General features: G+C 42.9%; 2 protein-coding genes across 3 annotated transcripts in view; both read left to right on the top strand.

Annotated features, from left to right (window-relative positions):
- The window catches only part of fam124a (family with sequence similarity 124 member A), a 21108-nt gene extending 17732 nt beyond the window's left edge, over positions 1 to 3376 (top strand). Inside the window, 1 exon segment of the mRNA XM_020623994.1 lies at positions 1863 to 3376. Coding sequence (XP_020479650.1) covers positions 1863 to 2681 — 819 coding nt within the window. The 3' untranslated portion in view covers positions 2682 to 3376.
- A 3472-nt stretch (positions 3377 to 6848) lies between these two features.
- serpine3 (serpin peptidase inhibitor, clade E (nexin, plasminogen activator inhibitor type 1), member 3) lies at positions 6849 to 14746 on the top strand. Of its 2 annotated transcripts, none has more exons than XM_020623991.1 (10): positions 6849 to 7292; positions 7797 to 8115; positions 10750 to 10977; positions 11684 to 11938; positions 12799 to 12997; positions 13111 to 13211; positions 13327 to 13413; positions 13501 to 13623; positions 14513 to 14601; positions 14708 to 14746. In XM_020623991.1, exons 2-9 carry the CDS (start codon positions 7851 to 7853, stop codon positions 14563 to 14565), a joined length of 1311 nt encoding a protein of 436 aa, XP_020479647.1. In that variant the 5' UTR covers positions 6849 to 7292; positions 7797 to 7850; the 3' UTR covers positions 14566 to 14601; positions 14708 to 14746. The 2 variants fall into 2 exon arrangements, with proteins under 2 accessions (XP_020479647.1, XP_020479649.1); XM_020623993.1 differs by having other exon boundaries at positions 6850 to 7292; positions 13501 to 13584.
- The last annotated feature ends 204 nt before the right edge of the window (positions 14747 to 14950 follow it).

Genomic DNA, 14950 nt, shown 5'->3' with positions numbered 1-14950 from the left:
CTTTCACAGCAGCTTCACTGTGTGATTTAGCTTTGGTGAAAACGTCTGCTGTGATGTCAGATTCCTCTTCAACTCCTCTACCTTCTGTAGCTTCTGCTCTGCATCACGTTTTTCAGCTTGTCCTGATGTTTTGTCTCGTAGTGCCGTCTTAGGTTATAAGTGAATTTTTCACAAATCTGTGCAAACTATAAACTGTATATAAGCATACCCATGTGAGTAGATATTGTATGAAAAATAACACAATATACAGCTGCCAGTTTATTAGGTACACCCAGTTAAACTTAAAACAAGGTGTAAACTGGCATTTGAGTGAACATAATAATGTACTATAGATTTATTTCTCAATTACTTTTTAAGATTAAGCATTTTATTATTCAGCAATTGTCAAAAACTATGAAAACTTGTTTTGTCTGTCTAAAGCCTAAAGATATTCAGTTTACAGTGATTATAGAACATATATAAAAATAACAGAGGGTCTCTCACATTTGAACCAACAAATGTTTACGTTTCTTCTTGATAAATTCCTTAAACAATCCATTAAGAAATATTTTCTTTTCATTGATAAACGTTTTTCTGCACCATCCAGGATAATAAATGTGAAGTCTAATTTATTTGCATTTTATAGGTAGGATGTGGTAAATAAAGGTTCAGCTCTTGCCAGAAAACTTTAAATTTTACTTCCATTATATTTATTGTTTTTGAATCTGAACATATGGAAATCTGCAAACTCCCTTCCATCCCTGTGCATTTGGAAATAACTGACCTGAGACCGCTGTGTGGAAAGTTATTTCTTCTGTTTGTGCTGAGCAGACATTAGAAGAGAAACATGGAAAAACTATCAGCATGGAGAGGAGGAGGGACCCAGTGCCTTTCACTATGTACAGAGAGCAGTGAAATAAATACTGCTGCGGCTTCCTTTCGTGTTAAAAACAGCATTTGTACATGTATGTCAGAACTGGGAAATGTTGTGTCTTACATTTCAGACCTGTGTCTTTGTGGAGGACAATCACAATGTAGATCTGCAGAGCACAGATTTTCTGAACAGCGGTCTCTGTGCCTTGAGATAGTTTGGGCCATAGATGCAGGTGTGATACACACGGGGCTCCTCTAGATGCTGATGACTTCTCCAGCTGTTGGTGTAATTCATAAAGAGGCTGGGCTGAGAACAGGGGCTTTTTCACTTTGCTGCCTGTATGTTGTGTGAGGATGGCTCAGTGCTGAGAGCCCGACAGAGAGGTTAGTCCTGAATATGCGCCTCCTTCCTTTGCATCCCCTGTGACCTCATATTTCACCACATCTCCAGAATATATAAAATGGGAGAGTCACTGTGCTCTCTTACACTGAAACAATCCCCTCTACAAATAAGTCCAATATTTCATCAACACAAACAAACAAGAAACATGTATCAACTTGGGAGAGACTGAGGATGTGGGATTGAAATGGGCCATTGTGCAGTAGAAGGAAACGTCTGAGGAACAGAAATAAGCTGTGACTTTCACCAACACAGCAGAGTGACAACACCTATGTGTAGGAAGTAGAGCTCAACAAGGCGACAGGACCAATGAGTCACTCTAATGCTGGAAGCTCTGAATATTGTTGGGCTGTCTAATTATTATACAGTACATGTGAGGTTTTAATGCAAAGAGAGGTTCATAATATCACACTCCTTTGTGCGAGACTATCAGGCTGTCAGTTCTTGCTAAAAGGTAGTTTGAATATCCACCATTAAAAAATAAAGATTGATGTATCTTTCATAAGATAAAAGTAAATTTTTGTGTACCTCTGGTGTGTATATTCTGATATCAATCAAGTCAAATATACATTATATATAATGTGTTCTCATTGGTTTTCTTTTTCTTCAGGTCCAAGGTGCACGTTTCAAACACAGACAAGATCCCTGCTATATATCATCCGCTGTCACTGAATTGGCCTCGGCTCCCTCCACCTTCACCCGCAGTGCTGCCTCTTACAGCAACTGTCGGTACAATCACCGGATGTCATCTCGTCCCAGAGTCCACCAGACCTCCCACAGCTCCCTCCCTCTGGCCTGTGAGGATGCGGACGAGCAGGAGCAGTGGGCTGACCGGCACCATTCAGACAGCTGGAGGGCCCCTTGGAGGGGCCCCCAGTCTGGCTCCCTCTTCTCTCTACCCAACATGGGTTCGGCCAGCTCCCACTCCACCTGCTCCTCTCCTGTACCTCCTCCCAGCCCCCACCTCAGGTCTCATTCCCTTAACAGGAGCATCTCCCTCGTCCCACCCTTCCGACTCAATGTGGATGCTCTGATCGGGGCAGAGGAGACAGATGTGGACACAGGGAACAAAGTAAATCCAGGGAGCAGTGTGGACCTCACAGTGGTGTCTGCATACATCAGATCCAGCCTGCCACAGACTTCTCGGCCGTTATCTGCGCCGCCGGAAGACATCGGAACCTTCCCCACTGCTGGCATCCCACAGAACGTCTACAAGGCAGCCACACTGAGCCCCACTCCAAACAGCTTCTCCATCAACAGTGCCTCTTCTGCCTGGCTGGGGCCAAATATCCAACACAGCAGTATGCACACAAGTGCTGCTCCGTCCCTGAGCAACGTATCCATAAACCAGTCGGACACCTGCAGCGTTATCAGTGCCCCAGCTGAAGAGGCAGACAAGCTAGAAGAAGAGCAAGAATTCTACATCTGATGGATTGTTGTAAAGTGAGAGGGCTAAATCTCACCAGGAAGACACTTCAGGGCTGAGTTAGTCACAACAGCTCTACTCTGCTCCCTGGTGTTTGATAGTACAACTACAGGCCAGTGACAGTATAAACAGCTCCAATGTATTTAATGTTCTCATATATTTGTGAATGCTGCTTTTTTGCCTGTAGATTTGAGCTTTGTAAATGTCAGGTCATGTAAATCAATAATACACATTTAAAGGCCCAATCACTTAACACTGTTAAATAAAATAAAATCATTTCAATTCAAAGTATGCTACACACAGTTTCTTTAAGGGGCTTACCAACCTTGATTCTCTATTTTATTTACTTTCAGGCATTTAATCAAAACAACTGTTTAGGTCTGAGCACAAATGTGAACAATATAGAATTATATCCACACAGTGTAAAGTCTGTGGTACGTCTTGAGATGCTGGTGAAAGCAGGTTAAAGCCTGTAAGGCCACAGCCGCTGATGAAGTAAGAGTGACACCAAACAGACTTATTTCATGCAAGATTGATAAGCTTTGATAGTAAAAGATAAAAAACTGGCTGAACAAGTTAAGAAATAATGGACAAAGTATATAAGAAAAAAGAAACCATGGTAGCCAGCTGATAATTCACACTGGTGCCTAATTGGCCACAAACACTCCAAAGGTTAAGCAGCTAAGTTATGAAACCGGGGTAACACTAACCTGAAGCAGGTGACCTGTACTGTGAACTTCAAGGTGGACTTGCAGCACAGTGTTGCAGTTCATTGATTACTTAAGAACTGTTGCACCAAATAAGTACACAGGTGGGGAACGCAAAGGACCACCAACAAAACCATAGTGTTGCCCCCTACTGGCCTGGAGTGCAACTGCCCAAATACTAACTTCATTCAAAAATTAAACACTTTGCAAAAATGGTTATAGCTGTAATTGTGTTTTTTTTTTATAGCTATTTGGGGATAGAACGTCACAACAAGCTGACATAAACACAACCCTGATGTGTTAGCATCAAGTAGTTTTACTGCAAGTGTTTGTATCTACCTGAAGAATGTAAGTACAATATTCACTTTCTTGTTACCTCTAGTTTAGTCACCACCATCTCCTGAGAAAAATCTTTTTAGCTACTGGATGGTCAACTTTCTTTACCAGTTACTTTCAGTCTTGTCTGTGTGCCATGGGGTGCTGGGCAGGTAGTGGACAGTGGGTTTATCAGCGCTTGTTCATGGAAAGCAGCTACCTGAGACTGAACCATTCAGTGTGTTCAAAAACAAAAGATTGGTTAAAAATTTATTTTGTAGAGCTACAGAGCTGAAATATGGAAGAAGAAGGCCTGACAGGCAAAAAATAGCATGAAACTGAGCTAAAGATTGGCCCAGTTTGAAAATCTGCAGATGTTCAACAATGTGGTGGTGGGTGCAATCAGTTCACTAATGCTAACAATACAATGCTGCCCTCTTGTGTTGAAAGTTGAGGTCATTGATTAAATTTGGATATGACTTGGACATCCGGTGATTTTATCATTATTATTAAAGAGCTCTATCCTGGTTCTAAACTAATCTCTAAATGAATAAATGTCGACAGTGTTTCAGGACAGATGTGACCCAGCTGTTTTCGCTGAGGCTGCTCTGTGTCTGGAGAGGTCTTTAAGGACCTTCTGTTGCAGCTCATCCTCTCTCCACAGTTTGAGCATTTAAACAGCTGTGAGTCTGCCTGTGTGGCCTCCATACATTCAGAGACAGGGACATCCAGTAATAATGCCCACACTAGTTGTCATAGCAAAGTGTCCTTGCAGCTCTGCAGAGGTGATGTCATCATTGACCAATGAACAGGGAGAGATGCTCCACACGAGGAAGTCTGAAAAAGAAATCAGTCTGCAAGCTGAGATCTGAGCTCCTTTAAACAGTTTTACTGTCTAAATTGCATTTATATCCTCAATTTTACACTTTGTGACTGAAGCTAGGGTAGATCTTTAAAAGTAATGCAAACTGATAAACAGTGGTCATGCATGGATCACCGAACAGGCCTATCGGGCACATGTCAAGGGGCCCAAGGTGTGAAGGGGGCCCCTAGATCATAGAACTGTGAACTGTTAATTTATTCATTGGAAAATCAATCAAATAACTACATAAAAGCCACAAAATGAGAAAAAAGCGATACATTTACAAAAACATACAAACCTCTAAAACAGACAGAAAACCACCCCAAACACAACAATATGCAAAATGACAAAAATACTGATACAACCGAAAGTGACTGAGACAAATTGCTCCTCATGGTGGCGCCTGGTGAGAAGCCACCAAACCCATTAGGCTACATTGTTGGAAACCAGAAGTTTTGTACCAGTCCTTCTAGTTAATGTTAAGCTATTTTAGAAGTCAATAAAAACTTCGACCTATAGTCAGAGACTGACTCATGTCACCAAGATTCAGCCTCTAGGGACCACGAATGTCAGCACAAAATGTCATGGCAATCATCCAATAGTTGTCCAACTATTTCAGCCTGCATCAAAGGGGCAGATCTGGTGCCTGACAGACTGGCATTGCCTCCTCTAGAGCCACAGCACTAGAGTGACAGTGGTAGACATAGCTTCTTACTGGGAGTTTTTCATTAAATTGTTTCAGCTATAAAAGCACAGTTCTGATTGGAAAATGTCCAAATGCTATGTCTGAAAGATCTCCATCTTGCTTATAAAGACTTGAGACTTGTCTGGGACCCCAAAAGGCCAGCTCTGTCCTGTAGTAGGGCAGCATTGGCTGTAGCCTAGTACACACTGGCTGACATGCCAGGCCACTACTTCAGCTTGGCCTGGCTGCAACCAAGTGCCAGCTGACCAGTTTGTAATGAAATAGTGCCATGTACACAAGGATTAGTAAAGAATTACTGTTTTTAATATGCAGCTCCTGTCAGGCTGAGGACTCTTGAGCACTGCTCCACACCACAGAGTGACCCCTCAAAGCAGTGGGAGCTGGCTTTGCAGTTGGTCCAAGCATCAGAAACAAAGAGCACAAATCATTTTTTCTACAAATATGAACTTCTATAACCTAATGGTCCTCCAAAAGCCTCACAACCACCAGAGACGAAAGCTGCTGTTTGTGGTGGCGTCTTTTCAAATAGTTGTCTCTGGACAGTTACTGTGAGCATTAAAGTCCTACCAAATTCCTGCGTCTGGAGTTGGGGCATTGGGTTTTAAAGAATGCGATAATCACATTTAATGCCCCCAAGCCATGGCTACAGTAATTAGTCAACTCCAGTAATGGCTGGGATCCTCTGTTAGACAAAGCAGCCAAATACCTGATGGCTACCAACCATCTTCTTTACTTCATGAGAAAAATGCCTGCAGTTTGTTGACTGCCCCAAAATAAATGGGACATTTGAGGGAAGAAGACTTCACAGTAGATTAATTTTTGGTGAACTAGAGGGTATACTATCATTTACTATGGACAATTCATGCTTTTGCCCTCGTACATTCGGCTGACTGCATATTGTGCTGTAATAGGTGTGTGTTAAAGGTCAGTAGGCATGTGTTGAGGGGTTAATAAATGTAACAGTTTGTCTTACATCATGTTGATTCTTATCTAAAGTAACTGGAAATAATTTGATCTTGCATCAGACTAAATCAAGCTTTATCTGTGTAATTGCTTTAAACAGATTTTAGCCATCAGATTAGTTTTTTTTTACCTTTAGATGGAAACAGAAGCTCTTTATTGGAGTTTACCACTTGCATTATAGGCCTAACAGAGTATTTTTTTGCTCTGGTTGTGCTGAAGTATAAGGTGTTTTTTAATTGACTTATAATCTAGTCTTATTCTTTCTTTTTTCCCCGTGCATGGTGCATATACAGACAGATAGATAGCCCCTCAGAATACCCCTCTGCATTGTGGTAATTTAAGTTCACTAATTAATAGGTTATGCTGGCGTAATGTGTACAAACATGACCCAGTGGTTTTATGTGTAGGCCTCTCGAAGAATAAATGTGTTGAGCAGAGAGCTGATTGTCCTGTGGACTATAGAACAGAGCTGGGCTAGCAGTTTCCCTCTGTTTCCAGTCTTTATGCTAAGCTAAGCTAGAGCTGGGCTAGCAGTTTCCCTCTGTTTCCAGTCTAGCAGTTTCCCTCTGTAGCTAGAGCTGGGCTAGCAGTTTCCCTCTGTTTCCAGTCTTTATGCTAAGCTAAGCTAGAAGCTGTGCGTCTTCTAACGTCTTTTGTTCATTAAATCGTTATTTTTCTGTGATTCATTCACCCTGAACGTGTCGTGCTGTGTCGTCAAACCGAGTTTCTTTTGCCCCCTTCCCTCTACCCACTTTGGAATTTGCTGCTCGGTGACATGCCTTCCTTCGCCTGACTCCTTACTGCCCTGGGGAGGCAGGAGTCCCGGACGAATGGTACAGACATCGCCGACGGAGACCGCAAACACGGAGCGGCCCCCTTTAAACAGCGCCGTTAGGCAGTGTCCGTGTGAGACAACGTGAGCATCGAACCAGAGACAGAAGCCCGGGGACAGCTGGGGACAGCTGGGGACAGTCCACACTCATCTCCCCTGCAGAGGCTGAATGGTTGGTGCCCGCCTGACTGTACATTGGAGTTAAACGGACAGTATCACCTGTCCGCAGGTAGGACCGCAGCTGCTTAACAGACAAATCAACGGAAATCAGTACAACAGTGAACAGCCTGTTTAGTTCAACACATCATATGTTATAAAGATAGCCTACACCGTTTAGTAGGATTCACCAGCAGGTTCTTATGGTATCATCACAATGTTCTTATATTCCTGTCGGGACATGTGGTGACATTAGTACCTAGGATATATTTATAATGCCTATATGTTAATATTGTTGCAAGCACTTTGGTTTATCGCTGAGGACAAACACAAGTGTTATGTTCAGGGACTGATAAATGAGCTTCTCTATTGATTTGGTTGAAATGGAAGATGTATGTAAAAGCATCTATAGACTAATTGGTCCAGTGAGGTGTTTCAGTGTCGTGCATTACATGAGAGAAAGCTGTTTACACATGAATTTCTATGGATTATGTAGCAACAGCACTATATGATCACTCTCGGTTGACCTCACTGACCTTAGTATATTATTTATTTTCTTTCTTGTGTTTCCCCCAAGTTTTTTTTTCCCAGACTGCCCTGTGGACAGCTCCCTTCCTGCAGCTCTGAGGCCATGTGCCGCCTGACAGTCGCTTTACTCTTCATTTGCTTCTGGTTGGTGGAGAGAAGCCACTCAAATGGCAGCCTTCAGGACAGCATAAGAGAGCCACACACCAGGTTCGCCATCAGCCTCTACCAGACGCTCACCAAAACGGAGAATAACTCCAACCTGATTGTGTCTCCAGTGAGCATCTCCTTATCTCTGGGGCTGCTGCAGCTCGGAGCCGGGGGCAGCACACTGGCTCAGCTGGAGGGAACGCTTGGGTACAATGTGAACGGTAGGATTCATATCATTTTCTAGATACAGAACACCCACATGCAACATTACTAAAATGATTCAATAATTGTACATTGCACATCTTGCAGTCATTGTATAACTATTGCACTGCAACAAGAACAACATGCCATCCATTGCTCACAAAACTGCAAGATTAAACTTTGCCACAGATCATGAAGAGAAACCTGAGAAATACTGGCAGCACATTCTTTGGTCAAATGAAACCAAAATGATTTGTTGCATCAGATGGGGTCCAGCATGTTTGGCACGGCCTTGACCAGGACTACCAGAGTGACTGCATAGTGCTGAGTGTGAAACATGGAGGTGGCAGTGTGCTGAATGCAAAACATGTAGGGGAGATGCCATTTGTACATGACATTTGAATTTCATATGCCAAAATACTAGATGAACAGATGACTTGGCAGGAGAGACATTTACTTAACATTTCAGTGACATTAACCCAGGGTTGTACGCTGTATATAAGGGATGAAATGGGGAAGCGTAAGCCACTCCTCATCCGGGGAGAGTGAAGTTGGAGAAGTTGTTGGTGGCTCTCAGTGATGTTAGTACCAGGTGCTCCTGTTGGCCCTGTATATCACAGTGGTGTCCCGAGCCTTAATACCTGCCTCCATACCAACTCTAATCTCATTAACGACTCCTGGACCCTGGCCTCGGGGTCGAGAGGTCAATGTGTTCACTTGCAAACAAGGAGCTGCACGTTGCTTTTTCCTTTGCCTCCATGAAGTTATCTCATATACCAGTCAGGAATGGATATTGGTGATACTGGACTTTAGCTGGATACCTAGGTTGTGAACTAAAAATGAATTGAGCTCTAAAAGACTGTTTGACATTAATTTTAAACTCAGTGTTGACATCTTTAAATTGCTTGTTTTATCAAATCAACAGTACAAAACTTAAACATATTCACTTTATAATGATATAAAACAGTGAAAATCTTCACATTTGAGATGCTTATTAAACGATTAGTTGATTATCAAAACAGCTGGTGTTTCACTTTCTGACAACTGACTAATAAACTTATCCAGCTATGCTTTCAGCTCTTAAGTCATGTATTTCCAAGTTAGTAAAACAAGCTGGGGGTCAGTCCGTTGTTAAGTTCAGCACTGCTACAAAGGAAAGATGCCACTTTTTTGGTAGAAATCACAGTGTAGTGAGGAAATACTCCAGTTTTTCTTAGGTTTATTATAAAATAAATGGCACAGGGATTTTCTGCCCCAAGAAAACAGTAACAATAAAAACAGAACAGGGTGATAAATGAAAGAAAAACCCAACATAAAGAGTCTCAGTGCACTTTGGCATTGACTCCCCAGGTCTCCCAACTCCACTGGAGGGATGAACACTGTTCTTCCATAAGATATTCCCCCATATGGTGTTTTGATGGTGAAGACGCTGCGTAACACATTGCTCCAACATCTCCCATAGGTGTTGAACTGAGTTGAGATCTGGTGACTTTGAAGGCCACAGCATATGATTCACAACATTTTCCTACTCAAGAAGCCATTCAGTGAGAGGAGACACTGTCATCCTGGAAGAGAACACTCATTTATTAAGGCTTTTCCTTTCATTTGTCACAGTCTGTATATTAGGCCGAGAGAGATTACAATTCAAGGCAGAGAACACAGATATATAGAGTGATGTAATAAATATATAGCAATACAATGTTTATAGATTAGAAAAAAGAATGTACTGCTACCAAAACAAAATGCATCTACCCCCTACTCAAAACCAAACAAATAACCACAACAAAAAAGAAAGCTCGAACAATCTACTGCTTCCACCTGCTCATATTAACTGCTGCGCCCTCTTGCTAATGCTTCAGTCATGAGAGAATCTGTGTTTGACTTGAATCTGGATCATCCATCCATTTTCTAAACCACTTAATCCCACGGGGTCACGGAGCCAATCCCAGCCAGCTGCGGGCGAAAGGCGGGATACACCTTGTCGCAAGGCTAACACACAGACAAACAACCACTCACACACACAATCACTCCTACGGGCAATTGAGAGATGCCAATCAACCTATGCTGCATGTCTTTGGACTGTGGGAGGAAGCTGGAGCACCCGGAGAGAACCCGGGCAAGCACTGGGAAAACATGCAAACTCTGCACAGAAAGGCCCCAGGTCGGTCGGGGCTCAAACCCAGAACCTGCTTGCTGTGAGGCAACACCGCTAACCACCGTGCCGCACAATCTGGATCATTTCATCTACAAATGCTCAGAGTTCATTTGATGAGAAGGTCCCTGTGGCACCCCCTCCAGTCTGAGGGAGTGTGTAAAGCAAAGCTCAAATGAGTATTTGTTTGTGTGCAGTCCTGCAGGGATGTGCTTTCATGCTGCTGAAGCTAGAGGCTGCTGAGCTGAATATGCTGAAATGATGCATGATGTGAACATGGTGTGAAATATATTTCAATGACAATGCTGGTGATCAGATGGTAAAGCAAATGGTTGATTAAATGGTTTTACAGTATTTAACATTTTTCTACAGACCCATGGAGGGAAAAGCATTCTTGTGCATACAGCTTTCTCTAACAAGGTTCAAAGTGAATCTTCCTTTTTGTATAAAATTCCCACAGCACAACCGCATCACACTTACCCTCTGTCTTCTAATCTCACAGATGTTCCGGTACAGGACTTCCTTTTGCACTCACAGGGTGACATGAGCAACAGCAGCCAGGGCATGTGGCTGCAGCAGACTTGCACATTATTCATCCAGTGTGGTGTCCACCTCCTGACTGAGTTCACCCAACGTGCAGCAGCCTGGGCCAGCACCGGCGTGGTCCGAGCCAACTTCAGCCAGCCCAGCCACTCCCGCAGCCAGCTGGAGAGACTGGGGCACAATCATGGTGAGCAAGGCTGCTTTACAAAATGAATAGCTCCACTAATCATTATTATACATTGAAAATGAATGTAAAGGGGTTGCCTTTAGTAGCAAACCCAAAGAAAATGATCACCAACTCTGCAGACCTCCTGCACTTTTAGCGTCTTTCTTCCAGTTCTTTTGCTTTCACTGCACATTTACTGAATGTATCAGCCTTGTTTCCTGCAGCTTCATGATGTTTTCCACAAACCATACACCCACTGTACAGCAGACAGACAAAGTTAGAGACTTGCCAGCAAGGAAAGCAGACCTAGCAGCTAAAGAGTTTGTTTAGGTCGAGACCAAACCAGTGTTAGATGGAGTGTGACGATAATGTTGTATGTTGTGGCCAGAAAACTGAATCAATGCCTCTTTAATTTAAAACTAGAGCAGTGATTTCTAACCTTTTTACCTTGAAGCAAGATGCAACCCCTTGTTAAAATTACAGATTAGTCGTCCTGTGACCCAATACATAAGATCAGGGTAGAGTTGTGTTTTGAATGTACAGTATGTTCACAAAACTACAACCTAATGCTACCAGATACACTTGTTTCTAGGGATACTTTAGTCACCTGACAGTAGTTTTGGGGGGGGGGCGACAGTGTAGTGTGGAGGCTGCTGACTTCTAAGAGATGAGCTGCAGACCACATACCCCCTACATTAAACTTTGGCCTTCCCTCGTTAACTCCCAGATGAGTGGTGGCCCCTTCGGGCAGAAAGCAGCAGCGGGGAGCTGTCGGGCTCGGGCGAGGCCCAGGCAGAAGCCCAGGCAGAGGCTCGGTGGTGGGGCCACCGGCTACAGATGGCCCTCGTGAACAGAGTGGCCTTTAGGGCCATCTGGCAGAAACAGTTTCTCTTTACCAACACCCAGAACCTACCCTTCTTCCTCTCTGATGGGAGCACCATCAAGGTACCCATGATGTATCAGGCCATGGAGGTCAGCTTTGGTAAGAGACATAATCTTTGAACTCATCTTCTTTTTGTGTCAATAATGTATTAGTAATAAGCTCCACAACGTCACAGAAAATCAGAATATGCTGAAATTCCCCTCAGTCCCTAAAACCTAAAACAAAACTTTAAATTTAACAGCTGAAAATATGTTTGGGGCAGCATGGTGTTGCGTGGTTAGCACTAGGTCTTCACAGCAAGAAGGCTCCAGGTTTAGTTCCAACTGGGGCCTTTCTGTGTAGAGGTTGCATGTTCTCCCTGTGCCTCATAGTCTGAATTCCTCACCACAGACATGCACGTTGGGTTGATTGTCCATGAGAGTGAGTGGTTGTCTGTTTCTGTGACAGACTGGCGACATGTCCAGGGTGTACCCTGCCTCTCGCCCAGTGTCAGCTGGGACTGGCTCCTGCAACACTGGATAATCAGTATAGGACATTGTTTGTTTAATAACAAGACATATATACTTGGTCATAAATCAAAATACTGGACACATTTTACATAATGACTGTGTTAGATCAGAAGTTTTTTGGATTTATTATGAATATGCATGAATTCAAACTTTTAATGCAATCCATCCAGTAGTTGTGGAAATATATATTTTTCAGTCTGGACCAAAGTAGTGGATTGATGAACCAGCAAAGACCAACAGCATGTTGTTCACACTTTCATGCTACTATAAATTTAACATGTTTGGATTTTGGCTATTGATCACGTAAAATAAGCAACTACAAGACAGTAATCGGGTCACTGGTAACCATATTTTTGCTTTTTAAAGACTAAATAATTAATCAATTAGCCAAAAATTAGGGACTGATTCAATGAAATAGACCATAAATTGCACACCTGACCTTGTTTCCAGGTCAGTTCAGGACAGCATTGGACCAACATTACACTGTTTTGGAGCTGCCATACCTGGGACACTCTCTGAGCCTGCAGGTGGTCTTGCCCAGTGAGAGGAAGATACTGCTGTCCTCCCTTGAGTCTCAGCTCACAGCTCGCCAGCTGGCATCCTGGGACACCGGCCTACGCAGAACCCGGATGGACATTTTCCTACCCAGGTGATCATGCACATGGATTACAGATGATTTTTAGACTCAGATTCTGAACATCATTTTCATGTTTTTCCCCCATGAATGGAGATGATGTACAATTTTCTGTCTGGTGTTCACAGGTTCAGGATGCAGAACAAGTTTAACCTGAGATCAGTGCTCCCCGCTGTGGGCATCAGTGATGCATTCAACCCAACGGCAGCTGATTTCTCTGCAATATCAGGTCATATCATATCTTTATAAAATCTTTTTAAATGAAATTCAGATTTTCGAGGTTGCAGATCAAACAACAATCGCTGTAGCTTCACTGGCAGCTGACAGTTTCATTCTCCCTGCAGTGGAGGAGGGTCTTTATGTGTCCGATGCCTTCCATGAAGTGAGAATAGAGGTCACAGAAGACGGGACAAAGGCAGCTGCTGCTACAGGTGAAAAATGATCTTGTAAAATAATGGAACCGCTCAGAATTTGAAGTTATGAAGTTGCTAAAAAGAAGGAATTTCTCACCCTTGCAGCTATGGTGCTACTCAAACGATCCCGTGCTCCTGTTTTCAAGGCGGACCGGCCGTTCTTATTTCTCCTACGACAGATTAACACAGGTACGAGAGGAGGTGGAATCTGTCTCTACATAAATGAAGGTTGGTGCACAGATGTCACGGTGCTACAGAGGATATGAAACACAGACTTAGAAACTCTTTATCAATTGCAAACCTTTTTACTCTCCCCACAAATTTTCGAGCTTCATTCTGGTTGGTGCCTATTTAAAGCCGCATTCTGCAAACCACACTGTAATAGTTGAGACTTTAAATAACAACAGCCTCAGGTTTAATATGTAAATCTGCAGACACTTGAAACATCCATCACAGGTCTGCACTGACCTTTGTAAGTCACTGTATTTAAGAGGTAATATAGTGCAGACTGCACAATGAGTATTTAAATAAGTCAAAAATTAAAATAAAATAAGTATCCAAACTCTGCACTACAACACCCCATAGTCCAAAAACCATTCAAAACACCAGGGAGTTACGCTGCTGCACTGGGAAATTCAACCCTGCTGGTGTAGATTCAAATGTGTATCCATCCACAACTGAAAATAGTCCCCAGCAAATACAGTACTACTTCCTGTTTGAGTAACATTTGCTAAAAAACTAAAGTCCAGTTTCAAAACATTGAGCATTTGTTAAAAATGAAACTACATATTTGTGAGCTTTACTCATTTTAGTTTGATGTCTTTAGTAGAAACAGAAGGGTTTGGAGCTTAGAACCAGGCAGGGGAGGGTCATAAAATTATCTATCCCAAGTTTTATTCTTGGTTTTGACACATAATTGTGCAGACTTGATGTTCAGTGTGATCACATGACTCAGGTACTCCGATTCTCAAAACATACAGCAGCATTCTTTAAATAAATGGTCATCTACAATATTAATCATAATTTACACTTGGAGCCTCTGAAAAAGAACTGGTATGCTTCATTAAAGCAAATGTTTGTAATGTTTATGTCCTATTTGTTGTGTTCTCCATTCCAGGATCCATCTTGTTTATGGGCCGAGTGTTGAACCCTGCTGACCAGGCACCCTGAAACTCACTCACACAAGTGCACACGTCCATGCTACCGGTATTTTTTATTTGTAGACCAACAGGAGGGTCTGTGGACACTTCAGGAAGAGGGACACTATTTTTGTACAGATCTGTAAATAAAATGTAATGCTTTTACTCTACAGGACACGCTGGAAGGACTATGTCTCTCGGCTGGCCTGGGAACGCCTCGGCCTTCCCCCGGAGGAGCTGGAGGAAGTGTCTGGAGAGAGGGAAGTCTGGGCATCTTTGACTGCTGCCCCCGTGACCCAGTCCCGGATAAGCGGAGGAAAATGGATGGATGTTTTTACTCTCAGGTTGTTTTGGTTCTTTCTTCCAGTATTGGGGGAAAAAAAGCCTCTGAGATCTGATGTACTGTCATTAAATTT

This window comes from Monopterus albus, unplaced genomic scaffold (genome assembly GCF_001952655.1).
Source record: "Monopterus albus unplaced genomic scaffold, M_albus_1.0 scaffold318.1, whole genome shotgun sequence".
Classification (NCBI taxonomy): domain Eukaryota; kingdom Metazoa; phylum Chordata; class Actinopteri; order Synbranchiformes; family Synbranchidae; genus Monopterus; species Monopterus albus.
This window is presented reverse-complemented; position numbering and strand designations above follow the sequence as displayed.